The sequence below is a fragment of the Odontesthes bonariensis genome, chromosome 10, assembly GCF_027942865.1.
Source record: "Odontesthes bonariensis isolate fOdoBon6 chromosome 10, fOdoBon6.hap1, whole genome shotgun sequence".
In the NCBI taxonomy this organism is placed as follows: domain Eukaryota; kingdom Metazoa; phylum Chordata; class Actinopteri; order Atheriniformes; family Atherinopsidae; genus Odontesthes; species Odontesthes bonariensis.
In genome coordinates, this window is record NC_134515.1 from 14249816 (window position 1) to 14270060 (window position 20245).

General features: G+C 37.1%; 1 protein-coding gene across 1 annotated transcript in view; it reads right to left on the minus strand.

Annotated features, from left to right (window-relative positions):
• The window catches only part of cacna1db (calcium channel, voltage-dependent, L type, alpha 1D subunit, b), an 82607-nt gene that overhangs the window by 27677 nt on the left and 34685 nt on the right, over positions 1-20245 (minus strand). Inside the window, exons 4-9 of the mRNA XM_075476358.1 lie at positions 12760-12899; positions 11987-12129; positions 9025-9177; positions 6197-6393; positions 4682-4785; positions 4364-4533 (exon numbers count right to left, since the gene is read on the minus strand). Coding sequence (XP_075332473.1) covers positions 4364-4533; positions 4682-4785; positions 6197-6393; positions 9025-9177; positions 11987-12129; positions 12760-12899 — 907 coding nt within the window. The remainder of the gene's footprint in view (positions 1-4363; positions 4534-4681; positions 4786-6196; positions 6394-9024; positions 9178-11986; positions 12130-12759; positions 12900-20245) is intronic.

A 20245-nucleotide genomic window follows, 5' to 3' on the forward strand; every position in this document is an offset into this window, starting at 1 on the left:
CAAAACTCCTTCTGAAATATTTCATATAATGTAGCATAAAATGTAGCAACTATATCCATGTGTGTGCGTTACGAAGTATTAGTAATTTAGTGACACTTAAAACACATTGGACATTGGAAATCATATGTACAATACATGCAAAAAATATTGTCTTCATAAATGAAGAATGAAAGGAGTTCAAAGTGATAATGGTACAATGAGGGATCTGAACATAAACACAGCGGCACTTCTGTTCACTTTTTATCATACTTACAGTAAACACAGTCATGACATAAAGTGAAAACTGAAATATCTGCCAAAAACATCTTTATCCAAAGTGTCAAGGATGTTATATCAAAACTGGTATTAAAAGAAATATGAGCTAAATAAATTCTACTGAGATTTCCCAGTCAAATGTGAAAACATGTGGGGTATATCTCGTGACAACACAAAAAAAACGTGCACGATTTCCTTCAGATTGGGTGGGTTTAAAGTGCTTTACTCGCTCAGGGTTTGTTAAACCACTTATAAATGTACGTTCACAATCCTCAAATTTGTTATTGTCCTGATGTTTTAAGAAACATTAGCCTTACTATTAGTCTTCCTATGCCTTCCCTTAAAACCAAAAATTCCCATAGAGTTGGTTGCTTGTTCTGAAGGCGTATCTTCCCCTTATATGTCAATAGTTTTTTTTTATTTTTGCACCTTTGTTTTACTAGCACTTAGACTTTATTTGATGACGGGGCACAATGTAAAGTTTGTGCAATAAGTCCTAAATCTTAAATGAAATCAGTTTGGACATGATGAGGATGATAAGGAAAAGTAGGAAATACTGACAAATGACAAAAGTGGCATGCGGATACCAAAGCTCACAGAAAGCAAAGCGTGTTAATGATGCAGACACACCCTTCAGGACAAAGATGAAATGTCCTCATGAACATGCGCAGGGGGAAAACAGACACTTCCAGCAACTCGCACACACACACACACACAAACACATTTACCATGTGTCTCTGTGGACTGAGTGAACCAGCCAAATTTTCCTTTCTTCTTCTGAGTTAGGTCAGCCAGCGTGACCCCTTGGTGTTATCAACATGCAGTTCATACAGCCAGACAGCAGAGGAAGCAGTGAGTCAGTACACAGCAGAACAAGAAAGAGGAACGTACAACAAGAGGAAGCTCCAATACAAACTACTGACACAGCTACCGTGTCCAGAAAAAAGACTATTAATACTGCACAGGAAATTCACTAACTTAACATTGATATAACAAATATAACCTGGCATCTAAGTATCAGACTATCTTGTCTAATTACAATAAAATTCACTTGTTGTGTAGGGTTTTAACGATTGGCAAGTATAAGGAAAAAATTCAAAGAAAGAAATACTTAAAATAATTGCTAAATATAAAGCCAGTCAAGACTTTAAAGAAAGGGTTAATACAGATAGGATTGTTCAGATTAAATTATCTAATTTAAAATGTTAAGTAATAAGCGCTTACAAAAAATAATAAAAAAATAAATCACAGCACAGTTTATTGATATTTTACATAAGAAATGTCATAACTAAAAAATTTTACCATATACAGTGCTAAAGTAATTTAGATTGATTATGTTGACATGTAAGAATTTATTACTGAAATACCAGTAATAGTATTAGTCTATATGATTAAATAGTATCCTAAAAACATATTACATGTCAGACTACATCTCTCAATTCTATTCATTCTGGACACAGTAACCATATAATACAAAATAAGATTGGAAAAGATTTGCAGTAAACAAGACCTCAGTAAGAACACAAAAGATAGAAGTCAGAGAAGAAAACAACTGTTAGAAACAAGAAAAGATATGAGGAAACAAAAGGAGAGAAAGTCAGGAAAAGAGGAATCTAATGTTAGCAGCAATCTACAGACAGTTTTTACAAGGCACACAGACACTGCAGGATTGAAGGAAAGAAAGTTAGTGCGTTGTCACCTATAACAACAGCAGCAGTGGTGAAAGCAGGGCAGCTACTGGAGAACAAAAACTGAATGGTGCATGAACTGAGTGCACTGTGAATGATTATAAGGCACTGTGGCAGGATCAACACGGAGCACGTGTTTCACGTGATCACATCCAGACTCATGATATGGAATATCATCTTGTGGTTTTAGTCTCATCATTTTAAATGATTTTTTTGCCATTTACACAGCTATATTGGGCAATTCTGCATTCGTATTCCTATGCAATTATTCATGACAAACTCAAGAAGAAATTGTGAGACTTGGGGTAATAACAAAGAAGCCACAACATCCTAATTTCAAAGTGTTGGACTGGTGATGATGAAAAAAAAAGATACAAAAGAAAGTAAAGGATACAAGATTAAAACAAACTAAGGACCCTGTTGTTTGGTCACACTCAGAGCTGGTTAGCATTTTTGATACACAACCTTCAAAAACTGATTACTTCTCACATCACAGTATCAATAGAGCCAACACATACTGAAAAGAAAAAGACAACCTGGGCAGACAAGACAAAAGCTGTACATTGTTTACCAACTGTTAGAAAGCATAGCTGCTCTTAGGGTCATAGAACAGTCCCATTCAAGGCTACAGTGTGATGCTGGCATTAATCAAAATCTTAAACAAGGGCTGTAAATCTAACATCACTACGTTCTGCTGAAAAATTCCTCTCCTGTTATTTTATAACAGTGGGAAATGAGTGTAAGAAACTTTAAAGACGAAATTTACAACAGCAAGCAAATGTCTTATTTAGAATAATTCAAAGGAAAAGTGGACACTTGCAGTGCACAGAACAAATCAATACTCATCGGAGACCCTCATTTCATGAAAAACAGCAGCAGTCCTTCTAGTTGACATAGACAGTGACACCAAACTGTACAATCCTTTCAGATCAGGTGAGACATTTTTGTGCTTTTCCCTTTCAAGTCTGGTGCGCCTTGAGCAAACTGAAGAGCAAAGGTGTTGATTCACCTTGTACTAAAGTAACTAAATTACCTCTCCACACAAATAACACAAATCTTCCCTAATCCAAGTCACTCCTTATTTTAGTTGTCAACATAAGTAAGAAATCAAACACCAAAACTTCTCTCCGAATGACAACCGGCACTCATGGAAAGAGGCTCACACCTTTCCTAAGCTTCAGAGGGTTTATGTTTGTATTGACCTCATCAGTCTTGTAAGAGATCATCATGACATCTACAGGTGTGATATGACTTCATTTGTATGTGTGTTACATCGTAATACTGTCTAATACTGCTGCACATTCTTTTTTAGACGTTTGCGAAAGTGCAGATTTTTCAGACGGTAAATTTCAATTTTGGTACAGACTTGTTCTTTGGGCTGATTCATCCATGCACAAGATGTCTTGTGTTACCAAACTGTACCCCATTATGTCTGTGGAAAGATAGGATTTCTGAAATGTACAATGGATATTTCTAAAATGAAACCTTTGTAAGATGGCATATGTATTCAGTCTGTGGATGCCACAAAAGAACAAATAAGTGCCAACATTTTGAAAAAATTACAACACCATTGATGCTATACGCGCTGGAGATGCTTTATAAAAGCAAAAACCAAACAACAGGAGCCATATCAATATGGATGTTTTTCATTTATGGTAATGACAACTAAAATTCAGTTTTCAGTATTTATTTTCTAACCTCAAACTTACTTAAGCACCTCAGTACATATTTCTTCTGGTATACATAAATAAATCTGAACAAGTTTAAACAGTTAATTCTTATATTAATTAACTATCAAAATGTTCATATCCTCAAATGTTATTGTCAACTGGGATCTGTCGTACAAAGGCTTCACACACACGATGTGAGCAGGTTGCTGCTCACAATGTCAATAGGCTGCCATCATCATTATCATTCAGCCTGTCAGAAAACAATGCTGTGAGTGCGCATTGGCACATTATTTGTGCTTCAGTTTTCTTTTCTCTTTAAATACTAGTTCATTTGTTTATTTTGACAGGGAGTCATTTGATTGATTCATCATCATTGATATTGAATTTAATAATAGGAATGATGGAATTTAAACTGTCAATTTGTCAGTTCAACAGTTAAATCTTCTCACTGTGGATGCAAACTAAGCACATTTGTCAGCATGAACTGCTCGAGAAAACACTTATTATTGTTATGTTGAAACAGTTTGACATGATGTTGATGGTGCATGGAAGGCAAAGAATAAGTGAGCCTATTAAAGTGTAGTTAATTACATGAGCAATGGTTTGACAACTCTGCTTCCTCATTTCACTATTAATGGAGAAAATACCTTCTTTTAAAGGCAGGGTAATTAAATGTTTGGCACCCCACAGTTCATTGTCCTGCTTTAGACAAGAACACAGAGCAAAATCAATTAAATCCAGGTAACTCACGATTACGCTTGCCCTCCTCGTCTCCCTCCTCCTCATTCTCAGGGTCGATGTCCTCAGCCTGTGTGATCCAATCCAAGTAGCCCTTCAGGTCTTCTTCTAATTGCTGTTTTTCACGCAGCTTCTGGAAATCACCTCGAGCCTTGGCCTTTTCTCGCTCTTTGGAAAACTCTCTGCAGAGACAACAGCACACCTGAGTCAAATAATACATTAGATGCAGGATCATAACATTATTCTTTTTTTCTGGGGTTTTTTTTTGTCTTATTTTTGGTTCACTGCAACTTCTTCAGAACATTTAGAAAAAAAAAACATAAAACTTACCCGCTCAACACACCCAAAACCAGGTTAAGAACAAAGAAGGATCCAAAGATGACCAAACTGACAAAGTAGATCCATGGCAGCTCAAAGCCCATTGCATCATTCATCTGTAAGGACAAAAAAGCAAAGAGGAAAACCAGTTTAATGTTAGATGCCAGAAGCATTCTGATACTTCATGATGATGCTTGCTCAATCAATATAAAAGGGTAACAATGACTAATAATAACAGCTTGATATGGAGTAAATGTGCTGTGACAGAATCATGTGACAACTATATGTTTGGGTGACGGTATAAAGTATGAATGACAGATACTCATCTGTCCGTCATAAACAAATTGCACACTTACTGTCACCTATTAACTAATTTCATGAAAGAAAACAATAGTTTATGAAGAATAACTATATTTAAGACTGGCCACTAGAGGGAAACCTATGAGAAACAACCATGAGAGGAAGTATATAACAGTAGAACTGTCTGTGGAAAATAACTAGACCACAGATTAAGGGTCTTCCAGGAACTGAAAGCTGACATTCGTCAGTTTATGCTAACTTTCACACAATTGCCTTCATAAATTACGCTTTTCTTTATCCCACAAATAAGTTTATAGTTCCTCACCAACCACCATGCATAAATTGTAAGAGAGGTCTCAAGTCAGATTGAATTCATCAATCCATGTATCAATCCACAAATTATCCTTTGTTTTTCGTCTTTTAGGTTTGTCTAACTTATCTAACCTCCTTTCTTGTAACGATAGAATTAGCATGGAATTGCCATGGCAACACACACATGAATAAGAGCAGTAAAGAGGGATGGAGAAAGTCTGAGAGGACAGAAGAGAAGGAGGGAGAGGGGTTAGTTATTTCATAGATGAGGGTCTCCATCAATAACAGGATGTGGGTGGGCTGTGATAAAAACCCATTCTCAATGCTGAGTGTTGGGGCTAATTAAAAGCTGTTGCTGTTTTTTTGCTAATGAGAAACTGAGGGTTTTGAAGTGAGCCTGGCTTTTCAGATTCAAAATACTTGTTAACTCAAAGAAAGGTGATGTTTCAAGCTACGGATGTGAGAACTTTGAATTTGCAGGAGAGACAGACACAGAAAATCAAAAGGAATGCTACAAGTTGAAGGTCTCTAAGAGTATCTAAACATAGTTATGGCAGAAGTGAACCATCAGGGCCCTCTAGACCCTCAGTGGCTGTAAAATGATCACAATATACTTGACAAGTTCTTCCTGCTGTGGGAACACAAATCAAAAACCTAAAATCATAAGGTTTTTAGAGATTGCCTGAGATTTAACTGGGGAACAGATACAAAGAAATCTGAGAGAACTAGACAACTAGACAACTAGACTGAGAATGCTTTTGTGAATCATTTCAACTCCACCAGCTCTGCGTGGTTGTCCTGGGTGACAGGACATCACTCATTTCCATATTTGTCTATTCTTTGACACAATAAAACAAAAACTCGTCACCCAAATAAGGCTTTACTGAGTCATTTGGATGCATATTGGCATATTACCCAGTACAGAACGTCGGTCCAGCCTTCCATGGTGATGCACTGAAACACGGTGAGCATGGCAAACAAGAAATTGTCAAAGTTGGTGATGCCATTGTTGGGGCCTTGCCATCCCTCTCGGCAAACTGTCTCATTGAGCAGGCAGTGTCGGCCATGACCTGATACCGCACATGGCGTTGGCTCTTCTTCTGCAAGGGCGCCTGGAGGTGTAGAGACAAACAGATTAATCTGCTGATCTCCAGCACTCGTGCCAGTTTGCAATAAAAGATAAGAAGAGAGACAGAGATAGAGATAGATAGGTAAATACTTTATTGATGCCGAAGGAAATTGTGTAATCAATGTAAACGTCAATGTTTAAAAACTTTGCAGAAGCCCACCATATCAGTGCAATTTAAGTACAGCATCATGAAAGATGACTTGAGTCTCCTGTAGAGAGTTATGCATTCCACATGGAAACATTCCCCAACTTATTAACTCATACGAACCAAAATGTCAGGAGTGACGCCTGAACCAGACCTCCATCGAGACAAAATGGCTAAACCATGGTCTGATTAAAACAGATGGTTTTATCAAAGTGTACTATGAAAAATGCAGCAGCAGCAGAGACGCAATGCCTTTGGAAAAGCAATTCTTTAATCAATGATTAGAACAGTCTGGTGCTCCTGGTAATAATGTCATAACAATATTGTCATAGCAGGCATGGCAGCCACAATAAGAGATGTTTGAACTCTGAAATTATTATTAAAAGGAGGTTCAGTGCTTCTTTTTCACTCATCTCCTTTGGCATAGGAGACACTAGGGAATCCTTTATGAAAGAAAGGTGATAAAGCCATCCCACAGTTTCTGGCAGCTGCAAATTTCGCACGATAATATGTACCCAGTTGTACTAACTGTGATTCATGCGGGTAAATATAAGGACAGGAGTGTGAGGAGCCTGTGACAACATGTTTCACTTTTGTGCCTTTTACTTTCCTTAGTGCAAAGTTTAATAATAAAGGTATTTAATATCATATATTATATTATTATGAAGTATATTACGGAGTCTCTGTGGGACATTGTGATTAGATTGCACTAATTGTAATGCATAAAGTAACTAAAACCCTTTTTGAAGATATCTGTTGAACAGCTGTAGTTTCAGTGATGCAGACCTACGCCACAGCTTAATGTAACTGTGGTCGGATTCCCATTGCAGCTAGACTGTCTTTTCCTCAGTCCCGAAATTCTCCTACTATCTTTCCTTAAACCCATAATGTTTTCCATGAAGTAAAGGGAAAGAGCTCAGGAAACAACAATAGGTCATTTTTTGACTATTCGACTGTTCCCACCGACTACTCATGAGTACTTCATACAGCCCCACTTAAAAAAAAAAAAAAGAAATATCCCTTTCAGTGAGTTACAGTTGATTTTGGAGAGCAAATTCACAGCGGCAATGCATATCAGCGGCCAAAGTAGCATCTCGGTTTTGCTGGTTATGCAATAAGGGGAGCATTCGTTCACTATAGTGCATACACGACCCTCATCTCAGCACGCATACAAAACAAGAGGGGGTGACATACAATCTGTAAAAAAAAAGTACAAACAACATTTTACATGGTATAGCTGTTAATATGGAATTCTACCGACTTTTGAGACCAGATGAACTTCAAAGGTTGACTAAGCTTTCACTGAACTGATACCTCTGCATTTGCACAAAAGCTACTTGCTTAAAAGGAGGCATTTTTCTGCTCCTAAATCTCATATCAAACCCCATTTCTTAGTCAGTGTCTGTGTTAGTATTATTAACTTTTTATCAAAATGTTGCTCTTCTTTTCCTTTTCTCCCGATATCATATAACTTTTAACTGCATTTCACTTTCATGTTAAGATTATGACAATCATTGTTGTCTAGTAGGTAGATAACCATACAGTTATTTAAGCTTGATCACTGAGCACATTTAGAAATGAGATGTTCTGTAATTCATTTAATTATTACATAAGCACTGAGAAAAACATAGTCCACATTAATATTAACCAACCCCCCCACCTACACACAAACAAACACAAAGCACATGCACATTAGATTAGCCCACATTAGGTTACATTTTTCATAGTTAATATCTACGCTGTAAACACATATCCACAAAAGTTCCTGCCTGTTCCCCCTAACCACCTACACCATAAAGGCCTTTCTCAGGGCCAGTGAACAGCAACTGAAAGGAGCATCCATGTTGCTCTGTCATGACAGAAATCTACAATGGTTTCCCTGACATCAACATGCAAGGACATCAAAACAGATCCAAACTTGAAAAAAAGGGAAGCAGGAAGTAATGAGGTGAAATATGTGAGGCAGAGAGCAAAAGAGAAAGTGAAACACCATTATAGCTGCTGTATTATGGCAGTATAGCCAGACCGTTCCTGAAACTTAAGCCGCTTTGCGCCTGTTGGTCAGTCATTTTAAATTGTGTTTGTGATTTTATATATTGGTGTGTATATATGTCCATCGGCTTCAGTTTATCCTCACTCCTCGATTGATTCCGCCATTTTCAAAGCAATGCTAGGCTAAAGGCCAAGCATGTTTACATAATAGCTAGATATTAGTCATTTAATCACTGGACTTAATCCACCATCTGTTGTTCTGTTCTGTTTTCAGCAGCTTGTCATCATTCACATTCAAAGTACATGTGTCCATTCATTCCCTGGGATTAAATCCTCTATCTACGCTAAACTGAGATGTACAGTATGCCTGGATGCTGTCTGTGGGACTCAATTATAAAGGGGTTTAAACTAAAACTGTGGACACACATCTGACACAAAGGAATGAAACCAACAAAAGGAAAATAAACTCTGCTTTACCTGTTTGCATCATGTAGCACGTGGCGTGCATTTTTCCGATGAAGAGCTCGAGGCCAATGATGGCGTAGATAATGATTACAAAGAGGACCAGCAGGGCGATGTGAAGCAGGGGAACCATGGCTTTAATAATGGAGTTTAAAACCACCTGTAAACCTGTAAACATACATTGAAGCCAAAGTCAGAAGGAACAAACAGGCACCCAGATTTAACCCAATTTTATGCTGAGAGAAACGGCAATAGGATCCTAATTAATGAAACACGGAAATGCGTGATCAGCAGAAAATGAATCAGGGATTATTGTGATCATTTTTGGTCCGCAAAAACATCCTAACTTCTCTAAAATTAATGTTTGATGCATTGTTTTACACATATGAGTGAACAAAGGCAATCCCATCTTGAAAATGTTTCTAATATAACAATTTCTCAAGATAAATACCTTTCTGGGACGTTAGGAGGAAAGAATTCTAGACAAAATTTTAACTATGAAATATGGATCAAACAGTCCTTAAAACAATCACTAGCTGTATATTCCTAGAATAAATCTTTTATATGTGTTAATGTCAATATGGTAAATATTGACATGTATGTCCATAGCTTCATGACACATATGCTGTGCATATACATATATATGTATATATATATAATTTAACGGTGTCCATTTTTGTTATTCCCAAAACAGCCATGTGAGAAATTTCCTCTTATCACTTCAGATATCTGGACACATTCATGATCAAAGTGCCACTTTAAGATTTATCTAGTGAATAATAACAAATATTTTGCATAACATAAATGAAAAAAAAATTGGAACTAGTCAAAAATGGTCATCATATAATCCTAATGTGCTTGTTTTATCTGACAAATGGTCCAAAATTCAAATCTCCATCATGTTTCTGTCACTTTTACAGCTGAGAAACTAGAATTGCTTTATGTGTTATATTTTAAAAGATTACAATATTTTCTAATAAATTACAAATTTTCAAATTCAAACAATTAATGCAGTTTGTTTAACTTCTATTAGATTTCCAGGTCAACTAGAGATGAGCTTATGATTATTCAGCGTGTTGTGTTTAATGTCCTAATAAAACTGAAAAGCATGAAAGCCCACAAACCATCCTCTGTCGCAAAGCTTAATTAACCAGACACATGTTAAACTGCAACAGTTAAATGAGACATTTTCAGCAGAACTTAATTTGTTTTTCCCAACGGTCCTTTCATTCCACATTTGGTAAATTATATGTTACCATGGCAACTCAGATAGTGCAGACACATATGGACAGATGTTGATGTACAGTCATATGTGTAAAGTAAAGGGAACTGGAGAGGGAAGCTATAAACATATATATAACTAAGCTAGGGAAAATTTGATCTCTTCATATTATGTAAAGTTTCTTGATTTTTTTTTCCTATCTTGTATAGAAGACATGCTGCATTTAAAAAAATGCCACATGGTATAACTCAAAAGCCTTATTGTAACTACTCAAGTCATTACCTTTGAGTTGAACATGCCAGTACATCCTGGACAATAACAAGAGCCTGACTCTACTCAATAGACTACATATTTATTATTCATGTTAAGAACCACACCTGTGATTTTCCTATCTCCACCAAGAAAAATGTGTTTACAGTCGAGAAGGTAATGAATCATGAACAAATATAATCATCCCGATTATCACACCTCTCAAGTTACTACTCACTGCAGCTGAAACAGTATCCCATAATAGTTCAGCTTACAGCCAACAGCCAATGTACTTAGCAAACCAGGCTGCACCGGTAGACAGATGACTTCTTAAAAAAAAGATAGTGACCATGTGCAAAAACAGCAAATGTGATTTAGGCTCCATCCTCATAAATGTGCCTCCAAGAGCACTGCGTTATGGGCTGCTAGCTGTAAGAACCTGCAGAAAATAAGTTGTGTTAGTCAGCTAAAGGTTTCTTACCTGAGATGTATGTTGAGCATTTCTGAGGTGGTTCTCCTGTCACTTCAAACCAGTGCAAACATTTAAGGGTGACAACATGCTGCCTCAAGCTTTGTTGCTATGGGTAACTTACTGGCATCAATTTAGCCAGAACTACATTACTGTAAAACTGATAACAGCTAGAATGATGTGAATGTCAGTTCAGCATTAAATATTAAATGAGCTTTTAGTGGGGTTTTTTGGACAAAAAAATAATCTCATCATTTCATCTTTTACTCACATGTTTCAGTCCACAATCGTGTAGTGTTGAATACATTTACTACAACAAATTAATAGCAATGACAGTAGTGTTGAGTGTCACTGCACAGACAATGATCCACTACACCCATCCACAAGTTTGACTGTCACCCCTTAGAATTTTAGCAAAATCAAAATGAATGTTTGGTCTCAAAAATAAATGACAAGAAACACCCCAACACCTGAATGTTTGGGTACTTTATGCTTGTCAAAGAGACAGCTGAGCAGGAAAATCTGAAACACATCATTTTTTCCCACACAAAACGAACCTGGTTCGAATGATACATCAAAACTTTAACACAATGTGGAACTGATGTTCCGTTAAATTAATACGTAACATGGTGTTGTCAAATAGAAATTTTGTCACAGCAAGAGATTACTAAGAAAATGTACCTTTTATCTTAAATAGTTAGCATGTAATTTCATGTATTTTGTGAACTTTACAACTACTACTCCACCTATTGCTACCCCTCTCTGTATGAAGTAGACTTCAATATGGTGGCTGTGCAGTGCCAAGTCACTAAACGTATGTTGTAAAAATGTTTTTGCCCTTTAAAAAAGAGTCCAAGTACAACATTTAGCACGTTGGCAAGTGAGATGTACAGTGACCTGCATGTCTTATACTCAGCATAACTGAAAACTCTTGGGTTGGTGTTTTCAGTTATCCTTGAAATGATGAAATATAAATTATTGGACTTGGACTGATAGATGAAAATTAGCTTTAGAATGAGATTACTGCATCAACTCACTGGGAACTCCAGAAACAAGGCGAAGGGGACGTAGCACGCGAAAGGCTCGGAGGGCCTTAACATCAAACCCCCCAGGTTTGCCTCCGGACTGGCTGCCAGAGTCAGCGTCTTTGGTTATCATCTCCAAAACCACACTGAACAACCTATAGATGGGAGAGCAGGAAATGGGGAAAAGATAGGGAGACAAAAGAAAGGGAGAGAGGCAGAGGTGGGAGAGAAAGGGAGAAAAGAGTAGTAATGGCAATGTCAGGAAAGCACAGAAAAGATTAAAGCAAAAGAGTCGGAAATCAAAGAAGAGAGCTGAAAGTGTGTTCTCTTTGTACTTTTCTCTGTGACCATGCACCTGTGTACGGGCGGGTAAGCATATAAGCATGGTTTACCGAATGCATGCGTCATTTATGTCTTTGCATATTTACCTTTAGTTTTTCACACCTCACCACGGTTTACATTGAAGTCCTACAGCAGCCAGGTGGTCGACTGATACACCGTCACTCTATACAAAGCCTTGTGCGTGTGTGTGTGTGTGTACACGTGTGTGTATCTGTGCGTATTCCCAAACATCACTGTCAGCAACTGGACATGCAAATCATTTATAAGCTTAAGATTCATTTTTGACTTTGAGACTGCGATCAGTGATGAACAGCTAGATGCTGAGTTCAGAGTCTTGTACATTGCATGCATGTGTGTTATAGTATGTTTTATAGTTAACAACAGAATTAATAAGAGATAAAGCGTAAAGTAAGCTTTGTATAAATAATTTGCAATGAACTCACCCCACTATGACAATGACAAAGTCCAACATGTTCCAGCCGTTTCTGACATAGGAGTTTTGGTGCATGACCAAGCCGTAGGCAATAATCTTCAGAAATGTCTCTATTGTGAAAATGATCAGGAAGGCATATTCTACTTTTTCCTGCATTGAGTGAAAGAATACAAGAAAAATAAAACGTAAAGGTAAGGGAGAGAGAAAGGGGGGAGAGAGAGAGAAAAGACAGTTATTAAAACAACACAAATGAGAACAATTTGTCAGAGTACAGTACCACAGGCACATGTATTAATGTGTCACTTGCCTATTTCACCACCAATAACGTGTCCAAAGTGGCAAACTGTCCAAGTAACAACAATACAACTCTCATTACTGAATGAATTATGCCAAAGTTTCAGTGCCATTCACTCTCATTTAATAAATACCTTCAGCTCTATCGTTTTGGTTTTTGCACCAGATTTACCCAGCAATCTCAAATCATGTAAAGATGTCATGTGGCATAAAATATTTTGAAAAAATAACAAAATAAGGGCAAATTAAAGATGAACCCAAACTGGATAAAAATTTGGTGAAGATAAAATATTTTCTGGCTAAAATTGCAAACATTGTTTATAAGTTCATAAAGAACAAACATATTAAGATAAAGGTCTTTGCCTTAATTGATCAGGGACTTTTGTTTTGTTTTGTTTCCCCTCTTTCTTTAATTTCCAAGTATTTTGTCCTCATGAGTCCCAGTTAGTTTTGTATCCTGCCTCATTTAGATTTCCCACCTGGGTCCAGTTGTCAGTTATCAGCTCTTTCCTCACTTGGTAAATACACACCTCTGTCTTCCTTCTCTAATAAGCTTTCATGTCCTTCTCTGGCATAGTTCTTTTTCTTTTTTCCTTGTATGGATCGTAGCAGCTTCTGGATCAAACCTTTGTTTGCTCCTTGCCTATTTTGGTGTGTGTGCAGAAAACTGTGTTTGCCCTCTGATTTTGGATTTACTCTTTGTATTTTTGGACTGTACCTGCTTATTACTTTGCATTTAGGCCCTCCTGAGAAATCTACTGAAATAAAAATGATGCATGTTCTAGTAGTTACGCACACATAAAGTTACTTGGTCATTTTCAAGTAGAAAAATCCTGGAGCGCATTGTTTGTGAGCCAAGGCATCCAGGTAAAATCAGGTAATATCTTTGCACACATTATACTTTTCATGCGTGGTAAAACTTAGTGATGGCTCAAAAATAGCAGCAACCAATTCAGGGCTGAGTTCCTTTATCAAGTTTGTGGCACAAACAGAGGGGGAGTGAGACGAAAATAAGAAATTATCAGATCTGAGAACTAAATTCTTGGAGAAAAATTAATTTGATGAGTGGGCAGACTAAATGGTGAGATTTCCAGTGTCAAATGCATCTTTTTCCTGAATATGGGCCTAAGGATGATGTTAGTCAAGGTTTCTCAGATCTGAGGAGCAACAAAAAGATCTAATGTAACCATTTTATTTGTTGAAAGAAAAACACGAGAGTAATGAGATGATTCATGAGAAGTTTTTCACGTCTGTGTGCTTGTTGTTGTCATTTGTCCTCGTCCTGCCAGTGAATTTGAAATATGTATTGTAAAACTGTGATGATGCTTAATTATTAGTGGTATCTGAGAGAGCAGGTGTTGCTTTTCGAGAAACATCTAAATATTCCTATGCATTGCGACTTTGCCAGTCTCGGGAAGAAAACCAGAAGAAAACTGTCACCCTCAGCTGGGAGTAAATTGCCTTGGATGGTTAAGAACAGCCCAGGAGCCACCGAAGTACAGATCTGCCTTCAAATGGAAGCTACTGCAACACCAGTGTTACTGTCTTCAGTGCTTTCACATTGTCATGGACTGAGAGACTGTCATTCTGAAAGAAGCTCTGAAAACTACAAGCTGAGCACATGGACAAAGTAAGAGCTTGAGCTGTTCAGACACCAGTGATATATTAAGGATAATGTTTTTAACGGTAAAGAGGAAACATTGAAGCCCCAGCTTACTGAGCCAATTGTTAAGCAAGGTGGCAGTAATATTCTGTTCTGATAATTTGCTGACACTGGTCGATTGCATGCCCTAGATGCTTTTAATTTAGACATGTGAATCTTCTCACATGAAGATGACCCTATCCCATATCAAAGCTGGCTTTGGAAGTGATAAGAGCTGCTGTTGGAGGTTTTGGAAGTCCTGATCTCAACTCTATCAAAAACATGTGCTTAAAAGTTGGATAGGAGGCCAACAAACGTAACTCAGCCACTTTTGTGATGAAACCATGCATGAAACCAGCATTCAACTAAATATTTGAGTGAGCTGTACATTTTAGCCTGGATCTTTACATTTTTTTGGATAGATTGATTCCACATATCATGCTAGAGACTGAAATCAGCATACTTTTCAAAGATCTAAGTTGTACAGTCATTCCTCTCGTGGAAATTAACAGTTGAAAGAAAGAAAGAAAAATCCAAAATCCAAAAATCCTGTGAGAGCCTGAGGGTATTCACACTTCTGCCTGGATATAGTCTGATGTGAAAAAAACTACACATGTATTTTCTTCACTTTCTTCACAAAAATTGAAATACCTTTGAGTAAACATGGCTCGTGTTTTCTACAGTCATGTTTTCAAACATAATTAAAAAAAATCTAAACCTCAAAGAACTCAAAACAATCATAGCTGCCATTTATTAGCTAAAGCTAAAGCTATTATGATTTCTTTTGAGAGTTTCCGGTTTTCATCCAGAAGCTGCATTGGGAAGTACTGACTGCAACAATGACCTTTTATGTTGAATGTTGGAAAAAAAAGATCACATTTTTTATCATGAGCCAAGCACAGAAAATGTATCTTTTTATAATAATATTACTGAAATATTAAATGAAAAGAAGATGTAAAAAAATTCTAAGACTGCAACAGCCCAAAATCTAAAAGATGTCTTGAATTTATTCTTATTTACTGAGAATTTCAGGGTAAAACACTGACCACAAAGCAACAAAGATTTAGCCAAAATAAAGTCGTCTCTAAGATCAAACTCTTCAGTCATACTTCCTGTCCTCCTACATCATCATCATCATCATCATCATGTTTCCATGGTAACATGGTTCCTGATTTTGGATATTTTCCCACACATATTTATTACGATTTCACATTATTTGACTTTCTCCCTTCCACAGTCTTTATCTCTGTGTATCCACCTGGTCCCACCTCAAACGTATCCTATTTCTCCTTCCCATTTTTCTTCTCGTCTCTCCCCCTCACAAACTGTCTGTTTCTCTCTGTGTGTTTTCAATTCAACAAGCAGGTCGGAGACTCGAAGGGTTTTAAGGCCCATTAAGCTAAGCACTACTATTGCTGATTTACAGGCCACAATCACACGAAGCCTCCTTTGGAGAATGTGCACGAAGAAACCCAACAACTGAAAGTTACTGAAGACGTCAGTAACATTCACACTAAGACTTTACACCCACACTCTCTATCAGAGACACCTACAGTGGCACACAAAGTCAAAGCACACATCTGTCAACCTGACAAATAGTTTCACAGAAGGATTGTAGATGCTCCTGACCATGCTGACTTTAAAATCTAAAGTTAGTTGCACTACAGAAACTCCACAGCTGCCACAAGTGAGTATTTCAGGTTTTATAGCTGCATAATAATTCATTTCTGCAGCCTACTCAGACCTGAGAGATATTTTCCTTCCATTGGAAGTTTGTCTATCACTGTAGAGAATGATACATGTGAAAAATGTGGGCATTGGAAGGTTGGTTTCACGTTAACAGAAGCAGGGAGAACGTTTTTTTGTGCTGCTTTTAAAATGACACAACGCACATGACAAACCTGGAATTTTCAACTATTTTGCAGATCGGTGTGGCCAAACATGATCTGGAAACACACTCCCTGAGAAGTGTCTTTTTTTTTGGTAAAGTAGCAGTTTAAATTAAAAAATATCTTCTCATTTATAGATTTTAAAATCTGTAATAAGAGACAAAATGAAAGACTATCAAACTAAGAAGCAGATATTTGTGGAAACGATTTTTTAAAAATTATTTGCATACTGTAAGTCATAAAACATAAGTCACTAAAACTATTCTGTAATCCATCACAGTGAACTCGGTACGTTACATGCATTCCTGTGATAACATAAAAATAGTAACCTGATTTTGACAAAAATTAAATTAGACATAGCATTCACACTGACAAATAAAAAAATAAGAAAAGAGTTAATAGCTCTAATAATGTAAATCTCTGCTTCTGTTCCTTAATTGTCCCCCCAACAACTCAGCTGCTGTTTAAATACTGATTTCTCACCAGCTGCCAAGTCTTTGTCTGAGTCTTAATTGTTAACTGGTTTAAACTGAGTGTTGGGACTTTACAGTAGCTGTGTGATGACCTGTTAACATGTGACATCAATCAGAGCTGTCTCTCACAGATAAGAGCCTTCATCTCCTGCCTCCATCCAATTTAACATTCTTGCAACATCTTCCTGTTGTTTACACAGGTCTGAAATTTCTGCTTAGTGAACAGCTGACAGTCTGTTGGTGTGTGTGTGTCCCTGAATTAGTTGCTGTGAAGACAAGTCTGTTGACACAGTCACATTGTGTAGCTCCACCTCCCCCTTCGGGAACACAAGGCAAAACTCCACAATTGAAATAACTGAAATAATGAATTGGATAGGTGTCAGGAAAGGAACGGTTATAGTTGTGGTTCTGTTAAGCCTCCATGTATCTAATGTAAGCCATTGTATTCTCCTTTGAAGTGTTTGAAATATGACTGTGTGTGTGTGTGTGTTTCAGTTGATCGTATTCTGGTTGTGAACTAGCAGTGAGGATTATATTCAACAGGGCAGTAAGTGAAGAATTCAAAGAAAGATATATGTGGGGGAATAAGCAACTTAAGGGGAACCTGATGAATAAATCAGGTGTAAAAAAAACTCAGAGATTTTTAAAGTACATTTTTTTCTGTTGATCACCAGCTGAAATTAGGAGAATAATGTTTCATTACTTTGAGACGATTTCCTTGTTCTTTCTCATGTGTAATTTAACTGATGTACTGCTAATTCACATTTGGTATTTGACTGTCTGTTGAACAGTTACTCTGGGCTATTCTTATATTTTCCTTAAGGAAGTTATGTCAAAGTCAACCGAATCTTGGGGAATTTTCCTTATTATATAAATATTGCAAGAAATGGCACAAGCATTCATGCAGTGCTGTTAATGAAAGCTACTCTCTTCCTGCAGCTGCTTCACTTTAGGTTTTCCAGTGAAAGAACTCGCTGATGGTTTTTCCTTTGTAGCAGCAGCTGGGAAAGATGTAATAATTTAGGGTAGCTGAGCCAGAGTTGTTTCGTTTCAGCTTAATTTAATGTACCCTTTGTTCTATTTTGTCTTGTCAGATGCGAAAGAGAAAAATTCCCATTCTATGTCAATTTAAGGGACAAAAAAGTTATCTTAGCTCTTCTTATCCTATGTACGTTTAATTTATTTGTCCTCACATATAATAATAATACGATTCAGTGAACAAGCTCAGTTCTTTCACCCTAAAGACATAATTTAATCCTGTTATTTGTCTTATTCAGCAACTCAACCTCATAAACCCCTTTGGGGAACTCATGTCATATTCAATCCCACAGTTTAGGAATCTACATAATGAAATAAGGGGACATGTTGTTCTCATGGAAATTCTTCTGTTCTCCTTTCTGCAGGATATATTGAGATGGACGTAATAGGTGTAACCCAAAAAGTAATAGTTTTTGGCCTTTGCCCCGTTACAAACCTTGTGATGATTTTAATACAGATGACGGCTTATTACATAATACATATTAAATCCTTTGTTCTGCCAATCCCTTGTGGGATTCCTGAAAAATAGAGTGTGACAGAAACACGTGGCTCAAGCCTGAAGCTGTTTTATTGAGTGATTGAGTGTCCTGTTAAATGGAGACATGAGCAACAAACTTAATGCTGAAGAGCAACAAAGCTGCTGTCGTCAGTCTAGTTCTGCTTTATGTAAACAACTTCCAAAAAGGAAGCAAACCCACCGTTTCTGTTTCCTGCATCCCAGCTTTGCGAAGATCACTCCCTTTGTGCTTGTAGTTGGAATATTGTTGCCATGGAAACCAGGCTTGACTCGTGTGTGGGCAGAGAATGAGACTTGAAATGGTCAAGTAAGTGAAACTCAAGAAAACTGCCTCTGGTGCAGCAAACTGGTTCACATGAATACGAGATTCCACGGAGGCACTCCACCGAATGTTCAGTTTTAAACATGAACATTTTCATCTCATGTCACCTTAAATGTGATGCTCTGCCATAAATAGTTCATTATCAAAACATGTTGGAAAATTGTGCTTTTGGTATCCTTTGCTTTTTGTTTGATCCTGAAAAATCTGAATCCATATACTGATAATGTTTCATACAAATTTGTTCACTTGCCAACTGTTAATGGCAACCACAGAGTGAACTAAAGTCAGCTGAAAAATCTCCAACTTTTGGTAAAAGAGGAAAATACAGAAACAAAAAAAAAACATGGCACTGTTTATTTGCTAGTCTAAACCTCACTGGCTGCCTGAGACAGAAGGACACCCAGACTCTGAAAGTGAAAGAGTTTAATTAATTTAAGGAGTAGCAGTTTGCTTTGTAAGCTCCCAAATCCTCTGTTTTGGAAGCCGGACAAGAAATTTTGGTTGCTTGAGCTGAAGCCAAAAGAGCTGAGAGTTTCTGTGTAGAGGATGAACCAAATGTTCTGGATAATGTTTACAGATTCAAAGAAACTGTCACATGTTTTCAGCTGCAGGGGTTGATAACTGGCTGCACAGTTTAGGGCATGGAGGCAGAAATGATGCAGTTTAAAAGCTTCTGATCCATTTGAGTTCAACGCAATGCAGAAGATAAATTATCTTGACACTTCATCTTAGCTGTACAAATTGCTGGACTTGCCATTTTAGTTTTACTTTACTTTTTAACCCTGTCCCGTGAAAGCCGAGGTCTTCTTGATTGCTCTATCAAACTATTTCATACATTTTAAGTGAAAACAGGCCACACAGATGCTAAAAGCAACTTAAAAATTCTAATGTTCAAATTGAACACTGATATATAAACATCACTGACTGAGCAAGACTGCACAGAGTATCTTTAAAATCTGACCAACTGATATCTCAAATCTCACACTGAAGTGAGCTTGCAAAATTTGCAAACGCTTTGCAAAGATATCCCCAAACGTTAGTAATCTACTTCCCTAAAGAGCTATAATACATCTTCTTCAATTGCTGTGTGAGCGTGCATGTGTGTGACCATATGATGACTCAATATAACACTGTGATGCATCAGCGATTTCCTTTTACAGAATAATTATCCTCATTTGAATTAAGTTTTGATTTGATCTTAAAAATTGCACAAACCACTGCTCTTCATGAAAAGTCTGCATCAATAAACTCTCAACTTTTATATAACATTCATCATTTCTGAATGAGATTACTGGTATAATCTTATAAAAAAAGGTCTTTC